Genomic DNA, 27,558 nt, shown 5'->3' with positions numbered 1-27,558 from the left:
AAGTATGATGTAGCACCACTGGTACCACTAAACTTCTTCCCTGATCGAGAAACATGAGCCAGAAGCTTTGTAGAAAGAATTAACCTCTCTTATGCTCTGGATCACACCTCTGGAAAGGGTACACATTGTACACAGTTGTAGTCTACTGGGAGTGCCTGCAAGACAGAGGGAGTTACGGCTTCTCTGCATTTTCATTAGCCATTCATTGCCAACTGCTTTGCTTGTTAAAGGAAATACTGATGTTCTCTGGGGTTCTTCTCTCTGTGTGCACGTGCAGAAACATATAATTGCTACAGAGGGAGTGGGGGCAGGGATGATTGCCAAGGAGAGATCTGTTACATCTTCTTTGTTCACATCTGCTGCATGCACAAGACAGGATTTATTGCTGTCTTTGAAAAAGGGATTGCCTAGTTTGCTTCCCCTTCCCCCTCTTCTGGCAGATCATCCCAGAGGGATATTACCATCTCTTCACACTTATCTCGGAACAGAGTAAAAGTAAATGAAGGAGAGCTGGAGGCAGAGAATCAGCTAAAAGGCCCTAGGAATAGTTGCTAATAAGAGAGAGTGGCTAATCAATGGTACCTCCCAGCCTAGTCCCTTGTCTGTCTCCTGCCTCCTGTGGGTTGTCCTCCATGACCACAGTGGGGCAGGTGTTCCGCTCCCAGCTTTTCCTTTTTGATCTCTATGCAATCAGCATAGGATTGCAGTTTATTAAAATCACAACTGCCATCAAACATTGAAAGAGTTCTGTCTTGTCTTAATGGGTTTTCAGAAGTACATCTGATGCTTCTTTTTTCTATTTTCCAGTTTCTATTTCTGAGAGAAGCATCCCTCCTTTCCTGCTCTCCTCTTCCCTTCCTCCCCACTCTCTCGGTCTCTCTCTCTCTCTCTCTCTCTCATTGATATGTACATGTACTTGCATTACTTCTTTTGTGTTTTCCAAGCTCTATGAATATTTAAAACATGGTACCTATGGACATCCTCCATTTAATCTAGTTTTGCCTCATTGAATCCCAGACTATGTTTAATATTAATTCAGTGTTCAGATCAAGCTAATAAGCATCAGTGCTTCAATTTTTACTGTAGTAAAGTGGGTAGAATATCTAAGTTGGGTTATTTTATGTTAGAAGCATTGTAAGGTTTCTTTCTTACAAATATTTTTGTCTTTTTTTTTTTTTTTTTTTTGCAGAGGGTCAGTGTAGTTAAGAGCATAGTTTGAGTTCAGATCCTGGCTTTTCTACTGATTATAACCTTTTAGAAAGTTACTCAACATCTCTGGGTATTATTTCCCCATTAGGGAAAAAGGGGTGTCATACTGGGGAGGAGGAGGATTTAAGAAGATGGTTTTATTGAAATGATTAGCACAACATCTGGAATATAGTAAACACTTAAAAATAGCTATATAATGTTAATAATTATTATTGCTATTGTTAGTATATAAGTGATAATTTATAACTAAATTTTTTTTCTTAATATAACATATGAAGAATTTCTTCTGCTTTTCCTTGCTTCAGGGGATGGCCTATTATGATTACTTTGTGAAAGGAAGTTTCCACAGCCTTGTAGATTTTTCTACCACATATTATTTTTCTCTCAAGAATTTCTAGAAACACCAGAATCTTTACAGCCTCTGGATATTGCATTATCCAGTATAGTCACTGCTGGCCACATGTGTCTATTTAAATTTAATAAAAACTACAAACAAAAATGCAACTCTTCAGTCACGCTGGCCACATTTCAAGTGCTGAAGAGCCACATGTGGCTAACGGCTACCCGTTAGATGGCACAGAACATACCTGGCATCACAGAAAGTCCTGTAGGACAGCACCGCTTCATGTCACTGGTCGATGCTCTTGTGCTCTTTCTCGGAAATCAGAGAGGATATGTTTTCTAGGATATTGTACAAACTACTCTCTTAATGTCTCAGGACTCCAGACATGCATTTCTGAGGATTCAGTTTATTCTTCTTATCCCAGCCTCTTAGTGTCATTAGTCTTTTGGAATAAATATAAGCACTTTCACTTCCCCCAAGAAGATTGCATTACAATAATGTTTAAAGGTTGCATTCGATAGTAAGAGGAGCCAAAGGGAGAAGAGGCAAAGTAGAAGGATTCTAGCGAATATTCACTAGAGTCGTTACTCAAAAATGGAGTATTCGAATCCTTAGGGGGCTAACTAGTAATGGGAGGCTCTAATGTCCTGTGTCCTTTGTAATAAGCACATTGTATTGATCGGGATCTCAGTTTTCCCTCTGAGAAAGGTAGCAAACAGCACATTTTTCCTTAATAATCCTTGTTATCTGTATTACATGCTTTTGAAACCATTTTTTCATTAGTTCTTCACAACAACCTTGTAAAGCAAGTAGCATTGGGATTGTCATCCCTATTTTACTGATAAGAAAACTGAGGCTCAGTACAGGTAAGTTATTGCCTAAAGTCTTTAAGGGAAAATAGAGTTGACATTCAAAACAGGATAGGGTGGCTCAGTCAGTTGAGCATCTGACTCTTGATGTTGGCTCAGGTCTTGATCTCGGGGGTTGTGAGTTCAGGACCCGCCTTGGGCTCCATGCTGGGCATGGAGCCTACTTTAAAAACAACAACAACAACAACAAGACAAACAAAAAAACCAGGATAAAATTTTGACTTCCAATTTGATATTTTCGGTTTCATTTTGTTTTGCTTTGTTTTACTACCAATCAGACTGTAGTAAAAGAGAGAGTGAAGATTCTTTAGAGCAACTTGGAAACTGAGTAGGGTTGCATGAGGTAGGTACCCTAAAAGAATCGTTACAGCTTCATTTGTCCTATGACCATGTATATTAGTCTGCTCAGATTTTATAACGAAATACCCCTGGCTGGGTGAGTTAAACAGTAGAAATTTATTTTCTCGCAGTCTGAGTCTGGAAGTCCAAGATCAAGATGCTAGCAGGGTTTGTTTCTGGTCAGGCCTCTCCTCAGCTTACAGACAGGCACTTTTTTGGCCATGTCCTCACCTAGACTTTTTCTGTGTATGTGTTTGTGGAGACAGAGAGGGTGAGGTTGAGGGAGAGGGAGAGAGATATATCTGGTGTCTTGTCCTTGTCTTATAAAGACACCAATCCTTTCAAATTAAGGCCCTACCCTTATGATCTCATTTAACCTTAGTTACCTCCTTGAGAGTCCTGTCTCCAAATACAGCCACACTGGGGATTAGGACTTTAACATATGAATTTGGAGGGAACACATTCAGTCCATAGTACCATGTTAATGGAGTTTTAGTATCTTTTAGTTTTTGGCTTAACCTGGTTAGTTGGAAATTACATTTATATGCAGTATTTGCTTGGGACCAAATACAGCAAATATCTGTATTCTTTATTTCTGTGAATATTGAGGCTTAGTTAAATTAAACCTGTGGTACTTGCTATAAGGTACTATCCAATGCTGAGTTATTTTAATAAGCAAAAAAAAGGTATATCTAAATGTCCTACTTTTTAAGTAATGTAGTCAATTTGGTAATACTTAAGTCTCATGGTTTAAGGGGTAATAAGTGTCCTCCTTCCTCCCACCCCCATTCTACAGATGGAGAAATTAACATACAGAGAAACTGACTTGTCAGAGGTCAGAGTAAGGTATTGGTGGATCCAGGGATAAATCCCAAACTTCTTAACTCCTTGACCAGTTTTAAGTCCATTGACTATGCAGCCTAGTGGTAAGTATCTTTTTACCCTATTCTGGAGGCATGAGGGATTAAGATCTTTAGCAAAGGCTGACTTTAAGGAACTCCTCATTACTAACTATGTCATTATCCATTTCTTTTAGCCATAATGTCTTTTTTGCCATTTTGTCATCAATTTTTTAGGTTGTGGAAGGAATTGGAAGTTTTGCTTTTTAAATACTTGAAGATATTTCTGTAACAGTTCAGCCACTCTATAGATTATTATTAAGAAAAGAAAGAAAAACTTATTATTTAATGAATTTTTTCTCTATGTTAGGCACCATGCTAGACACTTTGTTTAGCATTTAAATATTATTTAAACGTTGGGGCACTTGGGTGGCTCAGTTGGTTGAGTGTCTGACTCCTGATTTAGGCTCAGGTCATGATCCCTTGAGCCCCATGTCAGGCTCCACCCTGAGCATGGAGCCTGCTTAAGATTCTCTTTCTCTCTTTCTCTGACCCTCTTCCCCTCTTTCTCGCTCATGCACCCTCTCTCTCAAATAAAAAAATAAGTATTATTTAAATGTCTTATTGAAACTTAGAGCCATTTCTAGAGGGTATGTGTTCTTGCCATTTTTAATAGTGATTTTTAAGTCTATTTATTTTTGAGAGAGAGAGAGAGAGAGAGAGAGAGAGAGAGAATGAGTGCGAGAGAGAGGAAGAGAGAGGATCCCAAGCAGGCTCCTCACTGTCAGTGCAGAGCCCAACGTGGGGCTCAAAGTCACAAACTGTGAGATCAGGACCTGAGCCAAAACCAAGAGTTAGATGCTCAATCAACTGAGCCATCCAGGTGCCACAGTAGTGATATTTTTAATAGTATTAGTTGACTTGAATAGAAAAACATCTCATAAATTTCAGAGTTTAGATTCTAAATGAAGTTTTAGCTTTGTAGAAACTGAGAACCTTATCAGGAATCTTTAAAGGTAAAATCTCTATGTTAAGCATAGTTTTCTAGTGTATTATGTCTTATCCTTTTTTCATCCTTTGTTTGGGATTTCCTGAGGTGGGATGATTTGTCTGAGATGAAGTTAAGCTTGCTCTTCCACTTGACACTAAAATCATGTCCAGTTTAGTTTCTCTAAAGCCTTTTCTTCCGTCTCTACATCTGAAATTGTTTGGATTCTCTTAATTACTAGGGAGGTTGAACAACTAAGCCATGTGAGAAGCAAGAGTGTAATGAGCCTCCAGAGCCAACGTCCCATAGACAATTAGTATATTCTCTCCTCTGCCCCTCACCTCTACTTCTCTGCCCACTGGGTTCTTCTTTCTTATTCTGCTTTCTCCATTATAGTAAAATAGATAGGCATTGACATTGACCACTTTTTACTTTTCTTGTCATACCCCCTAACATACCTTCTGCTCCAGCCACATTGAACTACAAGTTGCCCAACATGGCACTGTCCAATAGAAATACAATGCAAGTCACACACAGAATTGTAAATTTTCTAGTAACCACACTGAAAAAGGTAAGGAAGAAATAGGGGGATTTAATTTTAATAATACATTTTATTTAACCGAATATATCTCCAACACTATTTTGACATGTAACCAATATAAAAATACATAAGGAGCTATTCTGCATTCCTTTTTTCATACTCAGTCTTCAGAATCTGGTATATGTTTTACAGTTATAGCACATCTCAATTCAGACACTAAGTTTTGTCAGAAGTGATTGATTTGTATTTAGATTTCAACAATTTTCAACTGAAAAAGTAGATTCTCATATCCAGCTTTGTTCCAAATGTACTTTAAAAATTTTCACCATAACTGTACTGAATGTCAGTTATGAATTTATATTAATAAAAAAGTTAAAACAAAATTAAATATTCACTTTCTTAGTCACACTTGCCAGAATTCAGGTGCTACATGTGGCTAGTGGCTACCATACTAGAGCAGGTCTAACATAGTGGTTTATGGCATCATTTCTCTCTTTATATTATTCCCCCTCTGTGATATACTTTTCTTATTACTCCATCCCTAAGACTCAATTCCTTTTCCATTAAAGTCTTAATTTCTCCTCAGACAAAACTGTCTCCTCCCTTCTCTGAGCCCCCATTTACTTTTAATGCAGCATCTATAATACTTTATCACATTTACTTCTGTATCTTTCTCCCTCTTTTAGACTAAAGGGAGAGTACCTTGTTACTTTTTGAATCCCCCATTACCTAGCACAAAGCTGGAACCTGTGTGTAGTCAAAGAATTTTTGTTTAAAGACTAGATTAATATCATTTCAATCTGGAAATAAAAAAGGCTTTAGAGGGTTATTTTGAAAATAGCAAGTTGGAAATGGAATTTAAAATTTTTTTTTTTTCAACGTTTTATTTTTTATTTTTGGGACAGAGAGAGACAGAGCATGAACGGGGGAGGGGCAGAGAGAGGGAGACACAGAATCGGAAACAGGCTCCAGGCTCTGAGCCATCAGCCCAGAGCCCGACGCGGGGCTCGAACTCACGGACCGTGAGATCGTGACCTGGCTGAAGTCGGATGCTTAACCGACTGCGCCACCCAGGCGCCCCGGAAATGGAATTTAAATGTCAAATTGAGCAAGATTTAATAGGGAGCAATCCACTGTGTTTTAAGCCTGTGACATTGTATTCACTCATTTGTTTCATGGACTTAGACACATGAGATATAAAGAAGAATGAGACATAATTTATACTGGTAAATAGTTCATAGTCAGGATATATACGTGCGCGCGCACACACACACACACACAAGTTATGTGTGTACACAAGTTATGGACACGTTTCTGTCTCAGCCCCCATAATAGTGGTTGTTGCTTATTGAAATAGAACTCCAGGGTTGAATAATTAATCCCTTTTCCAACCCATAAATTCCTTCTCAGCTTGGAAAAGTTTCAGCATCTTTGGTGATAGGTGGTCATCCAGGCTTTCTGCTTATTCAGGAAATGAATAACCCATCCTCTGCAGGATAGTTCTCATTGCCAAGAAGATGTCTCATTCTGACATCTGCTCCCCTGCAATGAATGCTATTTCAAATGCCTCCTGTCAAAAGATCACATTTTGTGAAACCTTTGGAATAGAATGTAAACTTCATGAGAAGCAGGATTTTTTCTCTGTTTTGTCCAATGACGTATCTTCAGTGCCCAGAGTAGTACCTGACAAACAGCAGGTTATAAATGTTTACTCAATAAATACATCTATATAAATAGGATTCAGGACATTAATTCAGTTTGGTTTTTCATTTGTGAACTATTATTACTGCATATTTTTCATTGCTGTTGCCTAACCAGGCCTTCTACTCCATGACACTGTTAAACTTTCTGAGTCCCAGATTCTTACTCTTCACCTATAGATACATATTGGTAATACCCAAGATGATATATAATAAAACTGCCTGGCTCTGGGCTTGGTATATGGTAGTGATAGGTGTTAGTTGAATCTGAAATGAAATCAGTATGGCAACTTCTGAGCCTTCTGACATCCCAAAATGCAAGTTCATGTTTTTAATTAATTGAATTTTAAAAATTGTGATAAAAGGGGCGCCTGGGTGACGCAGTCGGTTAAGCGTCCGACTTCAGCCAGGTCACGATCTCGCGGTCCGTGAGTTCGAGCCCCGCGTCGGGCTCTGGGCTGATGGCTCAGAGCCTGGAGCCTGTTTCCGATTCTGTGTCTCCCTCTCTCTCTGCCCCTCCCCCGTTCATGCTCTGTCTCTCTCTGTCCCAAAAATAAATAAACGTTGAAAAAAAAAATTAAAAAAAAAATTGTGATAAAAGATATATAACTTAAAATTTACCACTTTAACCATTTTTAAGTATACAGTTTAGTGGCATTGAATACATTCACATTGCTGTGCAACCGTTTCCACCATCCATCTCCGGAACTTTTCTCATCTTGCAACATTGAAACGGAAAGTGTACTCGGTAAATGGTAGCAAGTACATTTTTAATATTAGCCTAGGTATTCAAGAATACATCTGTAGTGGAAGAAAACTCCAAAATCAATATATAAATGACTTTTATCTACACTATTAGAAGATCTGTTTTTCATTATTCCTTATTTAACATGAATAATTGATAGATAATCTAACTATAGTGGATTCTGTATATGTGTCAAAATTGTTTTGATGAAAGCTTGCATTTAAATATTCGTGGGGCCGCCTGGGTGGCTCAGTCGGTTGAGCAAACTTTTTCTTTTTTCTTTTCTTTTCTTTTCTTTTCTTTTCTTTTCTTTTCTTTTCTTTTCTTTTCTCTTCTCTTCTCTTCTCTTCTCTTCTCTTCTCTTCTCTTCTCTTTTCTCTTCTCTTCTCTTTTCTTTTTTTTCTTTTTTTTAGTGTTTGCTGTGTGTTAAGCCCCAGGAATAATGACTGGGTTAGCAGTATTTACCTCTAACACCTGGAACAGGCATAGAAGTAGGAGGTGGAAATAGTGCTGTGCTTAGGGATGCTGCCAGAAAGATATTAGAAAGTAACATTACTCCTGGACCATGATGAATAAATAGGAATCTCCCAAATAGAGAAGGGACGGAAAGTCCAGACACATGTGACATGTTTATTATGGACACAGTTTAGGTTTTGACCTTTGAAGACTTAAAAGATAGTGAGATGTTTTGTCTAATCTTAGAATTAAGATACATAAATATAAGTATTTTAGAAACTGAATGCTAAAGTGTGGATTGGAAAGGAGTGAGGTCACACACAGGAATGAAGTAGCTGTTTCTGTTGGTCAAGGTGAGAGAGAATGAAATCTTAAACACAGAATAGGAGCAGAGGAGACAGTCATTTTGAAGGTAGAATGGACAGATTTTGATAACTGGTTAGATTTGGAGGATAAGAGAGAGCAGACAGTTAAAGAGGACTCCAGGTTTCTGATTTATTACTAACTGGGAGAAGGACTATGGGAGAAGAAATATACAGCCTGAGGAGAGAGAATAAAATAAAACCGTCTATTTAAATATAGTAGCTACATATCATAATATGTTTTGAAACATGGCCATTAATCTGAGAATACTTTGAAAAATTACAGGTAACCAGTTTCTGTTTTTACATGTGGAATTCTGTCAGGCTACATTCTGTTCATTTAAGAATTGATACAGGGATGTGGGGCGCCTGGGTGGCTCAGTCGGTTGAGCATTTATCTGTGTTTGGCTCAAGTCATGATCTCGTGGTTCAAGAGTTCAAGCCCTGCGTTGGGCTCTGTGCTGACAGCTGGGAGCCTGGAGCCTGCTTCAGATTCTGTGTCTCCCTCTCTCTCCGCCCTTTCCCCACTCATGCTCTGTCTTTGTCTCTCTCAAAAGTAAATAGATAAATACTAAAAAAAAAAAAAAAAGAGAATTGATACAGGGATGGTGACCTCGTCCACTGGGTAATTTATGGTGATGCTTAAAATAAAATTTAAGCAATTTGCTGTCTCCTTTTCTTTTTTGGGCACTGCTTTCCCAGTTCCGCTTGTTTGTGCCAGGAGTTTCAATTATTTCTTCTCAGAAGTTCCTTTTCCATTGTTGTGGAACCTTATTTCGATGCCTTTCTGCCCAGCTAAATTTGTTAATCATTTTGTTCATTTTACTTTATCATTGGGTCTGGCTTTTGTTTTTTTCTCTGTATTAGAGTATTTTCCCCCTAACTTGTATTCGTTGATTTTGAATTGTTTTATTAGTTTTATTAGTGATCTTACAGCCTGGTTTCAATTTATTGTAGCTTCCTGAATCCATTTTGTGTATGCTGGTAGCTCATCTTTACTTAAGTGATATGATATTGAAAACTTGTACGTAAATTGAATATGTACTGTATATTTAATTTTTGAGAATATATTACTTCTAATTATAAAAAATAATTTAAAAATAATTGTGAAAAATTTCAAACACAAATTCAATTATGATACCCTAAATCTTTTGTCTCTTGTCAGCAGTTTTTTAGCCTAGTCAGGTTTATAATCTTTATTCATGATTTAGAGAACAAACATGGCAGGTACTAGAAAGACAGGGGACATCCAACCGGGAGAGAAGGCAAACACTTGGGGTGGGACACTGGCCAGTGTGACTGGAGTGTAATGGAAAAGAGAAAAGTCATGGGGCGCCTGGGTGGCTCAGTCAGTTGAGGGTCCAACTCTTGATTTCGGCTCAGGTCATGATCTCATGGTTCATAGGATGGAGCCTCAGGTAGGGCTCTGCGCTGAGCATGGAGCCTGCCTGGGATTCTCTGCTTCCCTCTCTCTTTGCCCCTCCCCTGCTAATGTGCTCTCTTGCTCTCTCTCTCCTGCCCTCCCTCCCTCAAAATAAATTAAGTTTACTTTAAAAAAGTTGGAGGGGGGTATCATATGAGACAAGATCAGAGACATGGCAGCAGCTGAATCCTGCATGTCTGTGCAAGGCATCCTTAATTCAGTGGGAAGCCATTTATCCTTAAGCAGATGAATGACATGATCTTTTTTGTGTTTTCAAATGCTCACTCTGACCTGTGTATGGTGAGTAAGTTGGAGTAGGGCAAGAGGGGAAGCAGGGCTTCCAGTCAGCAGGCTATCCTAATGGCCCAGGTAAGAAGGACAGTGACTGGAAGTAGAGCGTGAGCAGTGGGATGAGTGGTGGATGAGTTGGGGACATGGTCCAGCAGAACTTACTGAGTGGATGTGAGTGTAAAGGAAATAGAAGCATCAAGGATAACTTCAGGGATTTTTGGCTTGAACAGCTCGGTGTTGGAGATGCCATTTACTGGTTTGGGAAAGACAAGAAGAGGACAGATTGTCTTCCCCAAACCAGTAAATGGCATCTCCATCACATATGATTTCATTCATATGTGGAATTTAAGAAACAAAACAAATGAGCAAAGGGGGGACAAAAAGAGAGAGAGGCAAACCAAGAAACAGACTCTTAACTACAGACAACAGACTGATGGTTACCAGAGGGGAGGCGGGGGGATGAACTAAGTAGCCATTGGGATTAAGGAGTGCAGTTGTGCGATGAGCACTGGGTGATGGATGGAACTGTTGAATCACTATATTGTACACCTGAAACTAATATTACACTGTATGTCAACTAACTGGAATTTAAATCAAAACTTAAAAAAAAAAAAAAGAGAAACAGGTTGACAAGAGGTGGCATTCTGTTTTAGCCATGTTAAGTTTCAAATGTCTGATTTGATAACTATGTAGAGATTATATGTAACTGTGGAATTCCAAGAGGAGGCCAATGCTAGAAATATGAATTTGGGGGTGATCTCAGTGGAATAGTAGACAGAAGAACCCTGTTTGAATGAGGAGATAATTGTGAAGAAGTGAGGAGGCAATGGCTATAGATAACTCTTAAAATACATTTTCCTGAGAAATAGAAGGCAAGAGGGATATACATGGGATTAAGAGAGGGTTGGAGAGGGGGTATTTGTTTTGTGTGTTGATGTTTGATAGGAGATTATGGGGCAGTAAGGATGTGGATGCAAATGGTCTATTAGAAAGGAAATCCTTGCAAAGTCCTTGAGAGGATGAGAGGAAATGGGATGTGGAGCAAAACTGGAGAGTTGCCTTTTGATAAAAACAGACACTTCATCCACAGCAATAGAAGAGCAGTCAGAAAGAATGATGAATGAGTAGATTCATTCATTCACCAAACACTAACTGAGCACCTGCTACTATACTGTGGATGGGAGATGTACCACTAAACATGATGGAGTCTGTACCTTCCTGAGTGGCATATAGAAGGTTCCTGTCCCTTATTTCTGTTTTCTCAATGAACCCTAAATTAACATCATACCTAAGAGTGAGGGAGAGGGAGAGAATATTTGGAGTATGAGGAGAAAAATAAATGAAAAAAAATTTTGGAAGGTGGAAAAGCAAACACAGTAGGGAAATGTGGTATGATTTCTAGACCATGTTAAATAGTGTTTGAAAATTATGGTCATGAGTTTAAAGTGAGACCAGTAAGCTTGCATTTGGTTTTCGTCAGCACTTGTGAGCTGTTGGGGTAGGCATGGTATAGGTGGATAAGTGGCTTTAACCAGAGTTAAGACTGAGGCTTTATTAGGCAAATTTGGCAAAAAAGAGGTAGGAAGGAGTTAAGAGTGTTTGCCAGCGAGTGATTTAAATGAGAGACCCTGGAATCTGAGCTGGGTAAGAAGAGAAGTAAAAACATGATGGGTAATTGATGGTGAGAAAGTGGTAGAGTCAGTAGATTTAATCTAAATTTTCAAACAAGGAAAATGTATTTCCATTATGTAAGTAACTTATCTTTATAAAAAAAATTGAAAATACATGAGATTAGAAAATCGGGGTAGGGGGAATAGGACACTACCTAAAGATAACCAGATGTTTATATTTGCTGTGTTTGCGTCTTATTTTTTTTTTTTCTTTTTTCTAGTGATAACTTTTTAGGGTTGTATTAGTTTGCTAGGGCTGCAAGGATTACATACAGACCTGCTGATTTAAACAGAAATTTATTTTCTCGGGGCACCTGGGTGGCTCAGTTGGTTAAGTGTCCAACTCCGATCTCAGCTCAGGTCATGATCTCATGGTTCATGAGCTCCAGCCCTGCATCAGGCTCTGTGCAGATGGTGCGGAGCCTGCTTGGGATTCTGTCTCTCCCTTGCTCTCTGCCCCTCCCCCACTTCCTCTTGCTCACGCGCGTGCTCTCTCTCTCTCTCTCTCTCTCTCTCTCTCTGAAAATAAATAAATAAACTTTAGAAAAAAGAAACTTATTTTCTCATGATTCTGGAGACTGGAAGTCAGAGATCAAGATCTGAGGCCTCTCTCCTTGGCTTTTAGATGCCCATCTCTGTCTTCACATACTCTTTCCTCTGACCCTGTATGTGTCCAAATTTCCTCTTATAATAAGGACACCAGTCTCGTTGGATTAGGGCTCACCCTAATGACCTCATTTTAATGTAGCTACTTCTTTATAGACCCTATCTCCAAATACAGTCACATTAGAATGGGCAGGGGGGGACACACAATTCAGCCCAGAGCAAGGGCGTTCTTTGTTTTCAGTTTTTTACATAATTTCGATTATTCCATGAATATAATTTTTGCTCTGATATTTTACCAGACAACATCATAACCTTAAACAGTTTCCTATTTTGTTGTGTAGCCTTTGTAAAAATTTAAAGCTGCAAAATCCGTTGTCAACTGATAAATGTATTGTAGTATCTTAATCAGTCTTCTGTTCTGAGCATTTACGTATCCTCCCTCCCTTTTTGTTGTTATAAACAATACTAAAGCTTTTTAAATAAAACCGTTTTTCTGTAGCTTGGGTTGTTTCCTTAGAATACAATCTCAGAAGTGGATTACTTTATCAAAAACTATTGATGCCTGCTGTTAAATTAGAGAAGTATTGAATCTTGCATTTTCTTTTCATATGACTGTTTTCTCTCCTCCTGCAGTGATAGACTGGAATGATGTTAGGAAACACAAGTATGGTCACCTTTCCGAGTCTGCATCCCAATATCAAGGTAAGAAAAAAACCCCTCTGTTTAGCATGGAAAAATTTAATTTGACATCTCTTCTCATAAAACCTTTGTTCTGAGAGGTCTGAGGTATAAAGAACTCACTGATGGACGCACAAGCAAATATTTTAGTTTGTAGAGGTATCTGTTAGAAGCGGTATGTTTTGTTTTGAACTGGAAGTCAGGAGACTTTCACTCTGAGTACAGATAATCTTGAAGTAGCCTCACAGCTTCAAGCCCGGTTGGCCTGTCCGCATCTCCAGTGTTTAAGAGTTTAGGCTTAGGAGTGAGGCAGAATTAGGTGGTATATCCCACAACTACTAGTAACACACTCAGTACCTTTTAAAAGGAGAGGGTTGGGTTACACAAACTCTCAAGCCTTCATTTTACCCCAGAACTTCACCTTTCTTTCATTTTGGTATGTTTGTCCTGATGACTTACACTGTAACATTTTTTTCTTTAATAGAAGCTACTGACATCCTGGAACTAGGTAAGATTTCTTTCTTGTATTTCTGTTAAATATAGGTAGTAACCAAACCAGAGATTAGAGTGTGACTAGGAACAGAATGCCGTGTTGTCTGTCCCATGGCCCCGTGTGTCCTGTGCTCGTCTGCCTCAGCAGCCTGTATAGCCAGTCCTGTCAGCTGTCCGGCCCAGCCATCCTTATCAGGAGGTGCAGACCAAGCCAACAGGGTGGGGCAGGGGGGGGGGTGGTTAATTACACCGAGTACAAGGAGGAACAGGGGCTGATCCAAACTGGAAGCTACTCTTAATTCAGTGAATCCAGAACAAAAACAAACCCCCACTCTCCATCAGTCAGAATTTGGTAGGATTTCCCCAAAAGAAATTATTCATGAGATGTAGCAAACTGAAATTAAACCTAAAGATTTTGTAAAATCTTTAACTAAATGCAATCTGAAATATTAACGATTCAAATAACAAGAGTCAGACTGCTAACTGCATTCGGTTTTCATCCCTACAGAGTGTATGTACCTCAGGACTAGGATTTGAGAAGTAATGCTAATGTTAATATTTCTTAATCAGCCTTCAGCGTTTCTACATAAACGTCAGTCTTAACTTCTTAGTTCTTTAAAATCTTTCTATATGTTACACAAATATTGATATCCTAATGGCTTTATCAGTTTTTGTTCAAATGTTTTTATATATTATGTTCTGTGACTTCATGTGTTCACCTCTGTTATTATCACTGTCTTTTTGCTCCCTCTTGCCTTTTCTTCCCAAAACATTACTTTTACTGCCCACTGACAAAGAAGGTAACGTAGAAGAGTAGAATGCTAGACTAGGAGTCAGAGCTCCTGGGTTCTTTGAAAGCCAGCCGGGCTTAAAAACTTTGTGGTGCTGATCCTCAGTTTTCTGGCTTGGAAAATGGGGATAATAATCCCATTCTGCCTACTTCACAAGGTTGTTAAGAAGATTACAAGAGCTAATGGATGTGAAAACATCTTAAAACCTCTCAAATACTTTTCAACTTTTGAGGATTGTTATTTTCGTTCTGTTGCGGGACCATCCTCATACATTATTCTAAGTCAAGCCTTGGAACGTTCTTTGAAGTGGAGTGTTCTCTGAATGTGAGCTGAAGAAGTAAAGGAATTGAAATGATGGAGGTAAAGGGCCTAGCACTTAATAAACAATAAATGATAGTCACTTTTTAATGACTTAAAACTTACCTCAAGCTTTCTAAGGCACTAGCGTATGATAGAAAAATCATGGACGTAGGAATCAGACAGGCCTTGGTTCAAATTTCTGTTGCCCACTCACAAATTTAGTGATTTTGGGAAAATTACTTAATCTTTCGAGTCTATTTCCTCATCTTTAAAATGGGAATAAAACCTACTTTTCAGGTTATGAAGAATTTGGGAGATATTGAACATGGTGTAGGCAGATAGAAGATACTCTGTGAGAGCTGTTGCTGGTTTTGGTTTTGTTGCTAATATGAATGATAGCAATTACATATAGTTCAGTAACAAGTTAAGGTATGTTGTGAACAGTCCATTTTGTTGATAGGGAATTGGAAAAAGTAGATACTCAGTTTAACACAAAGTATGTACAAGAAGTGATGTTAAATTTTGGAAGTATATTTTTCCTGTGTGAGGAGTAAAGGCTGTGATAACATAGCACCAGCATAGCCAGGCACAGCCTCTGATGAGTTAATCCTGCATATTTCATTTTGCCCATCAAGCATAGAGAGCAGCCCCAAATATCAAATTGAAATGAAATTCAGGGGGCGCCTGGGTGGCTCAGTTGGTTAAGTGTCCAACTTCCAACTTCAGCTCAGGTCATGATCTCACGGTGCCTGGGTTCGAGCCCCGTGTTGGGATCTGTGCTGACAGCTCAAAGCCTGGAGTCTGCTTCGGATTCTGTCTCCCTGTCTGTCTGCCCCTCTCCTGCTTGCTCTCTGTGTCTCTCTCTCTAAATGAATAAACAAAAAAAAAAATTTTTTTTTAAAGAAATGAGATTCAGTAGATTTTTAGAATCTGAGTTTGGAAGAGGCTTTAAAATAATCTAACTTGGCCCAGCATTTCAAAATTCGACGTTTTGAATGTCTTATAAAATGCCTTGTCTTGAACTTTTCAACGTTGCTGGGGACTTACAGCCACCTCAGGAACTCACTCCATAGTCAGACAGTTTTACTTATTGGGCCAAAATCTGTTTCTTTGTCAATTCTATCAGTCATACTTTGAACTTTTAGGGCAATATGGAATAATTTAGCCAGTTTTTCACTGACCAGCTTCCAGTTATTAGAAAGCAGCTATAGGGACTGCCTGCTCACTGCCACTCTTACCGTCCTAGTTGAAGCACTATGATCTCATATAGATATTAGAATAGCTTCCTAACTAGTCTTCCTGCCTCCAGCCCTGCACTCCTCCAGCCCATCCTTCACACTACACACAGAATGACTCCTGCCCCAGAGCCTTTAGTGCTTCTTTTTCTCATTAATGTGGTTGAGGAGGCTCTCTGATACCTGCACACTGCTTTTATTTAAAACCTCCTTTCTAAACTACCTTTTGTTTGTGTTTAACTCTACCCGGTAGCCATACCAAAATATTCCATTTTTAAAAGTGGTTTTTCTTACTTCTGGACCTTTATACATGTTTTTCTTTCAGTCTGAAACAAAAGATTCTAAAAACAAAGAATTTTCTCTCTTCTTGACCGACTTCCTGCTTATCCTTTTACACCTTCACTTAGAAGCGTAGAGGTTACTTCCCCTGGGAATCCTTCCGCAAGCCCTCCTATAGCAGCCTCCGTAGCCAGGCATAGCACTTACCACACTTTATGTAGTTGGCTGTCTAGCCTCTGGCCTTACTAAAGCTCCGTGAGGGCAAGAACAGTATTTGATCACGGTTGTTTCTCCGGCACCTGGCACAGTGCTTTGATACACACGATAAATACTTGTTCGATTGGTGGATGGATGGCAGATTGGCTCTAAGACTTGGCTTTCTTCTTCAAGCTGAGTGTCAGTGTTCCTTCAGCCACTCCTCAGGTGACATGGTTTTGTGTCCCCTTGCCACTTAGGCCACCATTTAGACCTTGGTTTGTTCTATCTCAACATCTAACTCCCAGAACTAAATTTGAAGACCACCGGTATGATTGTATTGGTCCAGAAAAGAGAAGCACTGGTGCTCACTCCCTTCTTCTTTTCACCCCTCGCTTTTCATTCACTACACTTCTGTGGAGCCTGAGTTCAGTTTCAGGCACTGTGGTAAACGGTGAAGATTAAAAATAATAGTAAGAAAGATACCCGCTGTCTGTAAATAGCTTGCATAAATAATGATGATGATATGATGTGAAGATATGAAAAGAAAGGTATGAACAGGATGTTATAGGAGCTGGGAAATGGTGGGATTTGTTCTGAGAAATTGGAAGAGTCAGAAATCCTTTTTTTTTTTGACTTGGTGTTTTATCTTTAGATGATTCATTAAAAAATAATCAAGCTACTGATCTGAAAGGCCCATAGACAATATTTTGAGAATGAGCCACTGTGTATCTCATAAACTTAAGCTTTGTACGTTTTCTGATAACAGGGTTTTATTAGCACTGGATATGCCACAACTTATTAATCATTTGAAAGTGCCAAGAAAACGTGGTTGAGGGTATGCCTTATGAAAAATTAAAATTGGTTAAATTGGTTTTGAAATTACATGAAACAAAATGCTCCTCGTCTTGGAATAGACTGACTGATGAGGGGAACAGAAGGCAGAGTCCAGAGGTAGGTTTAAGTGTATATAAGAAATTAACATGTGATCACAGTGACATTTCCAATCAGGCGGGAGAAGGTGATTTATTCAAAAATGGTGGTGAGCACATTTATTGAATAAAAGGTGAGAAGGAAAGCTTTATTTTTGCCTTGTCTCACAGAATAAATTCAAAATAGATCATTTAAATGTAGAAAAATAATTAAACCTGAGAAATACTGGAAGAACACATGGATTAATATCTCTTGTAATACTGAAGTGAAGAAAGCATGAAATGAAAGCCAGGAAGTCATAAAAGACAAGATAGAGGAATTTAAGGGCAAATCCTAGCAGCCTGAGACCAATGTCTACAACATATATGACAGGCAAAGGACTAACATCCTTAATCTACATAGAACTCTTAGAATCTGAGAAAACAAAAGAATACCTCAGTGAAAAATGACAAAAATAAAATACAAATGGACTAATAAGCCTAAAAATACCTTCAACTTTTGTAGTCATCAAAGAATTGCATATAAAATATAATAGTCTTGTGCTTTTTCACTTGTAAGATTTAACAAAAGTATAGAGATTGTTAAAGCAGTTTTAGCAAGAACGTAAGAAACATATTCTCATGCACTGTTGGTGGGAATTATATTATATCAAAATATAAAGTATGCCTGTTCTTTGTCCATTCATCCCACTCTTAGGAATTTGCCCTAAAGTGATCATCTTAAAAGTGTTAAAAGATACGTGCACAAAGATACTCATCAAAAATTAGAAAACACTGGGGCGCCTGGGTGGCGCAGTCGGTTAAGCGTCCGACTTCAGCCAGGTCACGATCTCGCAGTCAGTGAGTTCGAGCCCCACATCAGGCTCTGGGCTGATGGCTCAGAGCCTGGAGCCTGTTTCCGATTCTGTGTCTCCCTCTCTCTCTGCCCCTCCCCCGTTCATGCTCTGTCTCTCTCTGTCCCAAAAATAAATAAAAACGTTAAAAAAAAAAATTAGAAAACACGTGACCACCAAGAGTATTTAACAAATACTGTTGTTAATGTATATAAATTATGGCACATATAAACAACGGAACAGTTTTCAGACAGTAATCTTGGAGTCGAATTTCCGATCTAAAGACTGTGATTGTATCTCTCTTAGGAATTTGGGTTCCACACTTCAGGTGGAATGAAATAGAGTTCTTGTAGAGAAGTGCTGTCAGAATAGTAGCCACCACGAATGGAGGTGCCTCATGTAGCTGGGTCAAATTAGCAGCATTGACATTTAATGATACATATAATCTCTCTCACATATTATGTCCAGGACCAATGGGTAGAAGTTAGAAGGAGTCAGACTTTGGCCGACTCTGTAGTTCAAAGTCTATCTGTTTGTACTATTGAATAATAACTGAATAAGAAGTTTCTCATCGTTGCAAGTGTTCAAGCAGGGGCTGGAGGGAGCTTCAGGTCTCAACTTTTATATCACCCCATCAAGATGCCTTTCTTGGCCATCCTGCCTGAAATAGCACACACATACCCTCGGCACTCTTTCCCTCTTACTTTGCTTTATTTTTTCTTTATTTGAAAAAGGCCAGGAATTGTATATTATCTGGTGTCTCTTGTTGCCCTCTACACCATCCGACATATATTTATGTTTGTTTATTGTTTTTCTTTCCCCTTAGAAAGTAAGCTCCATATCAGCAGAGACTTTGCTATTTCATTCTTTGCTCTAGATCACCAGTGCCTAGAACTAGGGTTGGTATATGGCAGTGTGCAGTAAGTATTTGTTGAATGAATGAGTATTAGAGAAAGGGATTCATGCATTCAACTTCGTGGATCTCTTCTGCTCTACATTATTAGGGACTTTTAATTTTTTAAAGCTACTTCTATGTAGTGTGTAACTCTTCAGGGCAGGGATTTTATTTTCTAATAATAAGTGTAACTATAAAGTGGTATGCATTAGAGTTTATAAAATACTTTCATAAGCATTATTCAGTAATATAAATGAGATGACTGTAAAGTCTCAGCTCAAGTGTTTCCTCCATAGAGTATCTGTCCATAACTTTGCCATCTAAGATAGTTCCCAGCCTCTATCACATTATTTTGTTTCCTTCAAATGCTTGCCACTCATTACCTTATTTATTTGGTTATGTGTTAATTGTGCCTCATGATGCACCAGAATGTAAATTCCATGAGGGCAGGGACCTCCTGCCTTATCCCAGCACTGAGAATACTGCCTGGCACGTAGAGCAATACTCAAACATCAGTTGAATAAAGAATTGAAATCATTCTGTAAAGTATAAAACATTATATTTATAAAACATTACATTATAATGTTAATCTTCACAGTAATCCTTGATCCCAGTAACAAATTAGATTTTCCTGTTCTGCATCTTCAAGGCAACCTGTACTACCTCATTAACTTACACTTATCATAATTGTACCAGTTTATTTGTGTTATTATTTATTTAATGTCTCCACTTAATATTTCTAAACTGCAAGCTCCATGTATTTAGGAATCATGTATATCATGTTCCTCTTATATTTAACGCAGTGCTTTTGTACTTGGAAGGAGTTTAATAAATATTTACTGAATGAATGAGTGGGTGTACAATCTTGCATGATAGACACTATCTCTGTCTTTCAGATGAATAAACTGATACTTAGAAGGATTAAGTAACTTATCTAAGATAATTAGAGAAATAAGACTTTATCCAGCATCTTCTGACTCTCAATATTACATTCTTTTAACTCCACCAATAATTTCTAGACACAGATGTGAATCAGAATTACTTAGGGAGCCTTTGAAAATACAGATTTTCAGACCACACTCAAAGCCTGCTGAATGAGAACCTCTGAGGATGGGGCCCAGAACGCTATTTAAAGAAATGAGAAAAATTCTTTAGGAGATTCTGATGATAAGTAACATTTGGGAATCAGTGCTATATGCCAGGGCAAACTACTGTTTGGGGGCAAATCCAGCCCACTGCCTATTTCTGTAAATAAAGTTTTAGTGGAACACAGCCATGTTCATTTATGTGCGTATTGTCTCTGGCGGGTTTCAGGCTACAGTGCAGAGTTGAGTATTTGTGACAGAGACTGGATGACCCACAAACCATAACATTTTACTGTCTGGTCCTTTACAGAGAGTTTGCCAACCCCTCCCTGATGTATACCTTGCTGCCTGTCCCGTTTTTGTATGTGTGGTTATTTCAGTTGCTTGGAGATACAGTGGATATGACATTTGGCTCCATTATGGGCATTACAGTAGGTGCTCAAACATTCTTCACGAGTCCATAAAAATTAACGCAGTTTACCTGAAATTATGAGACTAAGTCTCAGATAGCCTAAGCAGTCAAATTTAAGAAAAATATTAATCTAGATATGGTTCATTCCAGTCAACCCTCACAATGAGTGGACTGCTTTTAAAAAAGAGATTCCAGGGCACCTGGGTGGCACAGTCGGTTCAGTGTCTAACTTCAGCTTAGGTCATAATCTCGTGCTTCATGAGTTCAAGCCCCACATCAGGCTCTGTGCTGATAGCTCAAAACCTGGAGCCTGCTTCGAATTCTGTGTCTCCCTCTCTGTCTGCCCCTCCCCCACTCACATTCTGTCTCTCTCAAAAAGAAATTAAAAAAAATTTTTAATAAGTAAATAATAAAAAAAAAAATAAAAAACAGATTCCAGGGGTGCCTGGGTGGCTCAGTTGGTTAAGCGTCTGACTCTTTGTTTCTGAGGTCTCATGGTTTGTGAGTTTGAGCCCCACCTCTGGCTCTGTGCTGACAGTGTGGAGCCTGCTTGAGATTCTCCCTCTCTCTCTCTCTCTCTCTCTTTCTCTCTCTCTCTCTGCCCCTTACCCTTCACTCTCTCTGTCTCTCAAAAATAAATAAATAAATAAATAAACTGAAATGTTTTTTTAAAAGACATTCCTGGGGCGCCTGGGTGGTTCAGCTGGTTAAGCATCCGACTTCGGCTCAGGTCATGATCTTCATAGTCTGTGAGTTCGAGCCCTGCATCAGACTTTGTGCTGACAGCTCAGAGCTTGGAGCCCATTTCGGATTCTGTGTGTCTCTCTCTCTGCCCCTCCCCTGCTCAAGTTCTGTGTCTCTCTCCTTCAGAAATAAACATTAAAAAAAAAAGAGAGAGAGAGGAGATTCCTTTTCATTCAGTTGGCAATAGGGTGTTCTCTAAATGGAGAAAGATGTGAGGTTGCTTGCCTATATAATAGGGATTGATTACCATAATTGATGTGTAATAGAGAACTGTAATTAATGCCCCAGTTATTTTGGTACCCCTGATGCTACCATAATTTTTAAAACCAAAGTCTCTTGGATGCTTGTGGTCAAAACGCAAGCTACTACAAGCAATTACCCAGACTGAGCAAACCTCTAGACCTGTGCTGTCTGATACAGTAGCTGTTAACCACATGTAGGAATTTATATTTAAATAAAATTAATTAAATTAATTAAAATTTAAATTCTTCTCTCACGCATTTCAAGTGTTCCGTGGTTACATGTGGCTAGCGACTTTTTTTTTTTTTTAACGTTTATTTATTTTTGAGACAGAGAGACAGAGCATGAATGGGGGAGGGTCAGAGAGAGGGAGACACAGAATCCGAAACAGGCTCCAGGCTCCGAGCTGTCAGCACAGAGCCCGGCGCGGGGCTCGCACTCACGAACCGTGAGATCATGACCTGAGCCGAAGTCGGAGGCTTAACCGACTGAGCCACCCAGGCGCCCCCGGCTAGCGGCTTTCTTATTGGACACCACAGACACAAAACATTTCTGTCATTACAGAAAGTTTTAGTGGACAGTGCTGTTATAGATGCTGGAGTGCAAAAGTTGCAGTTCACTCAAATCCAAGACTTGCTATTTGACTTAATTCTTTATTTGTAAGAATGGAATGGTAATTTTTAATGCTTTTTTTTTCTAACAGCAAATAGTGGTGAAATGTATTCATTCCTTGCTTTAGGGACATCTCCGCTAAGAGCTGAGTCTTTATTCTGATAAGCTCTTAAATCTTGATTCCAGGTAATATCCATCTCATCTACCCTATGGACTCTGTATTCAAGATAATTAATCATTGGCCAGTTCGTGGAGTGGTTCAGAACAGACTGTGATTTCTGGCCAAATCTATTTGGCTTGCTTAAGGATGGTGGGAAAGGGACAAGTTTTAAAACAGAAACTATAAAGTCAATAGAGTATAAAGCCTTGGCATCATCTTTGAAGTGATTTAGATTTTATCATTCAGTAAATCATTTTTATTCCCAGCATCTAGTGCTTTTTGCATGGTCCAAAAGGGCCCTGTGCTGCTCCACTGCAGAGGAAACTTCAAGAAATGCTGGTTTGCTACAGTGTTTTAGCTTGTGAGAGTCTCTGGGACCTTCCCTGCACCATCATGGGGTCACCTCTAGGTGGGTATTAGGGGGAGATTGGTAATTGATTTAACCTTTAATAAAGAACTTAGTCATCTTTTGTGGTTTAATAACATATATATGTAATAGTTTGTTCCTTAAAATGTTTTCTCTGACCCTAGCAGCGTCACCTTGAAGACTGTTTCTCTAGCACAGTGTTGCTCTAAAGGCTACTTCAAGAGGCTACAAGATCCTGTAGGCCCCCTAACTCATTCATAGTTACTATCATAAGAAATGCTACCAAGGACCTACTTTTCTGTAAATTACCAGATCTTTGTCATTTTGCACCTCAGGCAGTGCAGCTGGAATGGGAGTGGGTTCGGGGTGGGTGAGAGAGAGTGAGAATTCAAGTATAATCTCACTCATTCTGGTTTTTCCTACCATCAAATCATCTTACTGTATGTCTGTCCTTCATTCTTTCTGAGCTGAGATGGTGGGATCCGACCATATTGAGTGTTAAAAGCTATTATTTGATGGCATTAAGGTACCTCTTCAGGAGTCAGGTTGTTCAGAAGGAATCTCCTCAGCCATTTTCTATGTCTTCTATTCTGTTTTCTAAGAGCTTCCTGGACACTTCTGTGAGATACTGGTACATGTTGCTCTGGCATTTTGGATCACTTTAGGGACTAACATGTAAAACGTAGTAAGGTCATCTTTAGACCATAATTTTAATACATTGATCTAAAATGATCCACTCAGGTCACACAGATTTCTACCCGTAATACTCTCTTGAGCCCAAACAGGGAAAAATAAGTTTTTTCTTATGCTCAGAACGAGTCAAAAAATGGCCTAATGTTTAGTGTAGATTGCATCCTGAAAGCACTTTTTAGGAAGTTGACTGTGATAGAGATTTCTATTTCCTTTTCAGGTCATTTTACCTGGGACAAATACCTAAAAGAAACATGTTCAGTCCCAGCGCCTGTCCATTGCTTCAAGCAGGTAATTGATTCTCAACATCTTTAGTAGGTGGGAGGCAAGTAGGTTTGTTCTGATCCTTAGATAAGCAAAACATGAGGTAGGAGCCCTTGGACTTCTCACCTGAAGGCCCCAGAGTAAACTTCTATGGGAAGAATACAGCTCAAGGCTCAAAACTCATGAATTTTGGTAGGACACCTTCCTTCCAACATCATCCCAAGTGACACCTTTTCCTTTCTTCGCCTCCTTGAGGATATGTTTTGTTACTGAGAATAGTAGCTGGTTGTTTTTTGTTTTTTGTTTTTTAAAATAGTTCCTAATTCAGACAGAGAGGAGACAGTTATATCCCTTAGACAGTTCTTGAAAGTCGGTCAGTATTCCTTTCTCTATACACAGCACCCCTGCCACATTTTCATAAGAATGCTGGCACTGAGTTCCATTGGAGAGTATGTTAGGACCTTATTAGAGGTCATTCAGAGCTTCCCACATAGGATTAAGTGTTGCACGCAATGCACAGATAATGTTGACTATATCAGCACATGATAGGCTGGTAAGCAAAGAAGTGTACTGCTGCTAAACAGAGCTAAACATCAGGAAATTATGTATACTTCCCTCCCTTTATTCTTCAGTGTTTATTTCCTCAAATTGTCAACATTTCACTTTGAATTTTGTCTGTGCTCTAAATAAAAATACAAATCCAGGACTTCTGCTCATTTGAAATAATAGGGACTAAATCCATACTCTCACCTGAAATAATAATAAAAGGACAGAGTATTATATTAAACAGTGGTTTTCAAGTTACTGAAGATCAGGCAGATAAGCACAGTGATCTCCGAGAGATGAAAAACAATGAGTTGAGCCTCTTATGATTTCCCAGCTTACTCCCTTAAGAGAGTTTTGAGACCATGGTCCAGAGAAGGGGAGCCTAGGGTGGAACCCAGCAGAATCCCTAATTTGAATGGTTGGAGCTAAGAGGGGAAACCAAGGTGGCTAGAATTTGTAGGACAGAATGCCTACGAGGAGAGAGCTGCACAGAAAGAAAACCACAGGGATCTGCAGAGAGCCCTCTTCAAGTATTCAGCAAAGTGCTGTTGTTGTTCCATGTATGCATATGAGGAAACGACCTAAAGCCAAGAGAAAAACCATCAGATCTATAGAAGGAACAGAATCTAACACTCCCACAGGGCTGGAAATAATGCCTGATTCCACCAGTTAGACTGGAAAATCTCATAATTCATGTGGCATAAGGTGGAAAACTTGGGAAGATCTTAGTAGCGGGGAATAATTAGCCTTAGAATGAGCACTTCTCTGGACCTGCCTAACACATCATAAAAGCAAGACTCAAAATGATCAAACTGTTTGCAGGTAATTTAAGTGCATCTAAGAACAAAGCACAAAACAGGATGTGATATATGTTACATATATTGTAATATATATATATATATACATATATATATATATATATATATAGGACTGTTGGTGTTCAAAAAGAATAAAATCTTGCCATTTGCAACAACATGGATGAAACTAGGATGTGTTATGCTAAGCAAAATAAGTCAGTCACAGAAAATAAATATTATAGGATTTCATTCATATGTGGAATTTAAGAAACAGAATAGGTGAACACAGGGGAAGGGAAGGAAAAATAAGATAAAAACAGGAAGGCAAATCATAAGAGACTCTTAAATACAGAGAACAAACTGAGGGTTGCTGGAGGGGTGTTGGGTAGGGGGATGGGCTAAATGGGTGGTGGGCAGTAAGGAGGGCACTTGCTGGGATGAGCACTGGGTGTTACATGTAAGTGATGAATCACTAAATTTGGTTCCTGAAACCACTGTTACACTGTATATTAACTAGCTTGGATATAAATTTAAAAAAAGAAAAAGAAATTAAAAAAAGAAACACAGCTGTCACTAAAAAATCATAAAAATGTATATTAAAAGAAGAACAAAGCATAATAAGGGAATGCAAAAACATCCAGCAGCCAACAGCTAAAAGTCAAAATGTCTGACATCCAGTGAAAGATTACCAAGAATGAGAAGAGGCAGGAAAACATAATCATCATGAGCAGAATAATCAACCAATTGAAATAGACTCAAAACCTATATAGGTCTTAGAATAGCAAACAAAAACATTAAAACAGTTATTTTAATTGTATTCCATGTGTTTGAAAGTTAAACAGAGACATAGAAGATATAAAAAAAAAAAAAAGACTCATATTGAACTACTATGTGCGAAATGAAAAATACACTGGATGAGATTAATGACAGAAGAAAAGACCGGTAAACTTGAAGACATAGCAGTAGAAACTATCATGAAACACAATGAGAGAAAAGAATGCTCAAAAGATGAAAAAGATTATCAGTGAGCCAAAGGATAACTTCAGTTTCTATGGGATAACTTCGCAGACCATGTAATTAGAGTGCCCAAAGGAGAATAGAGATGAGGGACAGAAAAAGTACTTGAAGATACAATGGCTAAAAATTTTCCAAAATTGAGGAAAACTGTAAATCCACAGATTAAAGAAACTCTGTGAATCCCCTTCTCCCCCCCAAATCAACGACAAGAAGAAAACTACATTAACACATGATCATAAATGCTCAAAGCTAGTGATAAAGAACATCTTAAAAGTAGCCAGAGAAGAAAGACACCTTATATACAGGGAAACTAAGATGAGAATGACATTATATGTTCTTGTCAGAAACAATGCAAACAAGAAAGTTGAATAACATGTTTAAAGTACCAAAAGCAAAACCTGTCAGTCTAGCATTCTATACCCACTAAAAAGATCTTCCAAAAACAAAAGGCAAAATATATTTTCAGACATACAAAAACCAAAAGAATTAATCACCAGAAGACTCAATACAAGAAATGTTAAAGGAAGTGTGTCAGGCAAAAGGAAAATATTACCAGGTAGAATTACAGATCTATAAAAAGGAATGAAAATCCCTGGTAATTGTAATTAGAAGGGTGGGGCACCTGGGTGGCTCAGTCAGTTGAGCGTCCGACTTCGGCTCAGGTCATCACCTCGTGGTTTGTGAGTTTGGGTGCCATGTCAGGCTCTGTGCTGACAGCTTGGAGACTGCACCCTGCTTCGGATTCTGTGTCTCCTTCTCTCCCTTCCCATCCTCCGCTTGTGCTCTCTCTCTGTCTCTCATAAATAAATAAATAAATGTGAAAAAAAAAATAATAAAAAAATTGTAATTACAAGGGTAAATACATAAGATGTAAATACATAAGGGTAAAAACATATGTTTTTTCTTATTTAAATCTCTACAAAGGGTAATTATGTAAACAGTAATAATCATATTGCATTATTGAGGTGATAACAGATGTATAAATAAAATGTATAACAAAAGCATAAATGCCCAGTAGAGGAGAAATCTTAAATATACTACTGTAAGATTCTTTTACATGAAGTAGTATACTTGAAAATAGACTGATGAGGTAAACATGTTTACTATAAAGACCAAAACAACTACTAAAATAATAGAAAATAAATAGCAGATGGTAGACTTAAATCCAACCATATCAGTAATCAAATTAATTATAAATGGTCTAAATGCCTCAGTTAAAAGGTTGAGATTGTCACATTGAAAAAAAAAAAAAAACAGACCCAGTTGTATACTGCTTGCAAGAAATTATACTTTAAATATAAAGACATAAACAGGTTAAAAGTAAAAGGATGGAAAATGATATACTCTGCTGACATTAGCCATAATAAAACTAAAATGACTGTTAATATCAAAATATATCTCAGAGTAAAGAATACTACCAGGGATTTAAAAAAAAAAAAAGGCAATTTCATCATGAAAGTGGTCAGACATTTTTATGTGAAGCAAATAGAAATGTAAGGAGAAATGAATAAATCTAAATTTATTTGTAGTTGGGAGTTCTAATACTCCCCTCTATGATTAAAGAACAAGTAGTAAGAAATCAGCAAGTGAATAGTAGACATTGGCAACACTGT

The 27,558-nt window shown here is 38.4% G+C and overlaps 1 protein-coding gene across 25 annotated transcripts in view; it reads left to right on the top strand.

Annotated features, from left to right (window-relative positions):
- SCMH1 (Scm polycomb group protein homolog 1) overlaps positions 1 to 27,558 on the top strand; it is a 187,765-nt gene that overhangs the window by 44,247 nt on the left and 115,960 nt on the right. For 16 of the 25 annotated variants that reach the window (XM_023258555.2, XM_023258556.2, XM_023258554.2 and 13 more), the window contains 3 exons: positions 13,015 to 13,083; positions 13,544 to 13,567; positions 23,542 to 23,612. In XM_023258555.2, coding sequence (XP_023114323.1) covers positions 13,015 to 13,083; positions 13,544 to 13,567; positions 23,542 to 23,612 — 164 coding nt within the window. Of the gene's footprint in view, positions 1 to 3,556; positions 3,687 to 13,014; positions 13,084 to 13,543; positions 13,568 to 22,530; positions 22,674 to 23,541; positions 23,613 to 27,558 lie in introns of those variants that run through there. The other 9 variants (XM_023258541.2, XM_045035618.1, XM_045035617.1 and 6 more) reach the window with 6 other exon arrangements.

Source organism: Felis catus, chromosome C1 (genome assembly GCF_018350175.1).
Source record: "Felis catus isolate Fca126 chromosome C1, F.catus_Fca126_mat1.0, whole genome shotgun sequence".
Classification (NCBI taxonomy): domain Eukaryota; kingdom Metazoa; phylum Chordata; class Mammalia; order Carnivora; family Felidae; genus Felis; species Felis catus.
The sequence above is the reverse complement of the archived record's forward strand: the minus strand, read 5'-3'. Positions and strand labels throughout refer to the sequence as shown.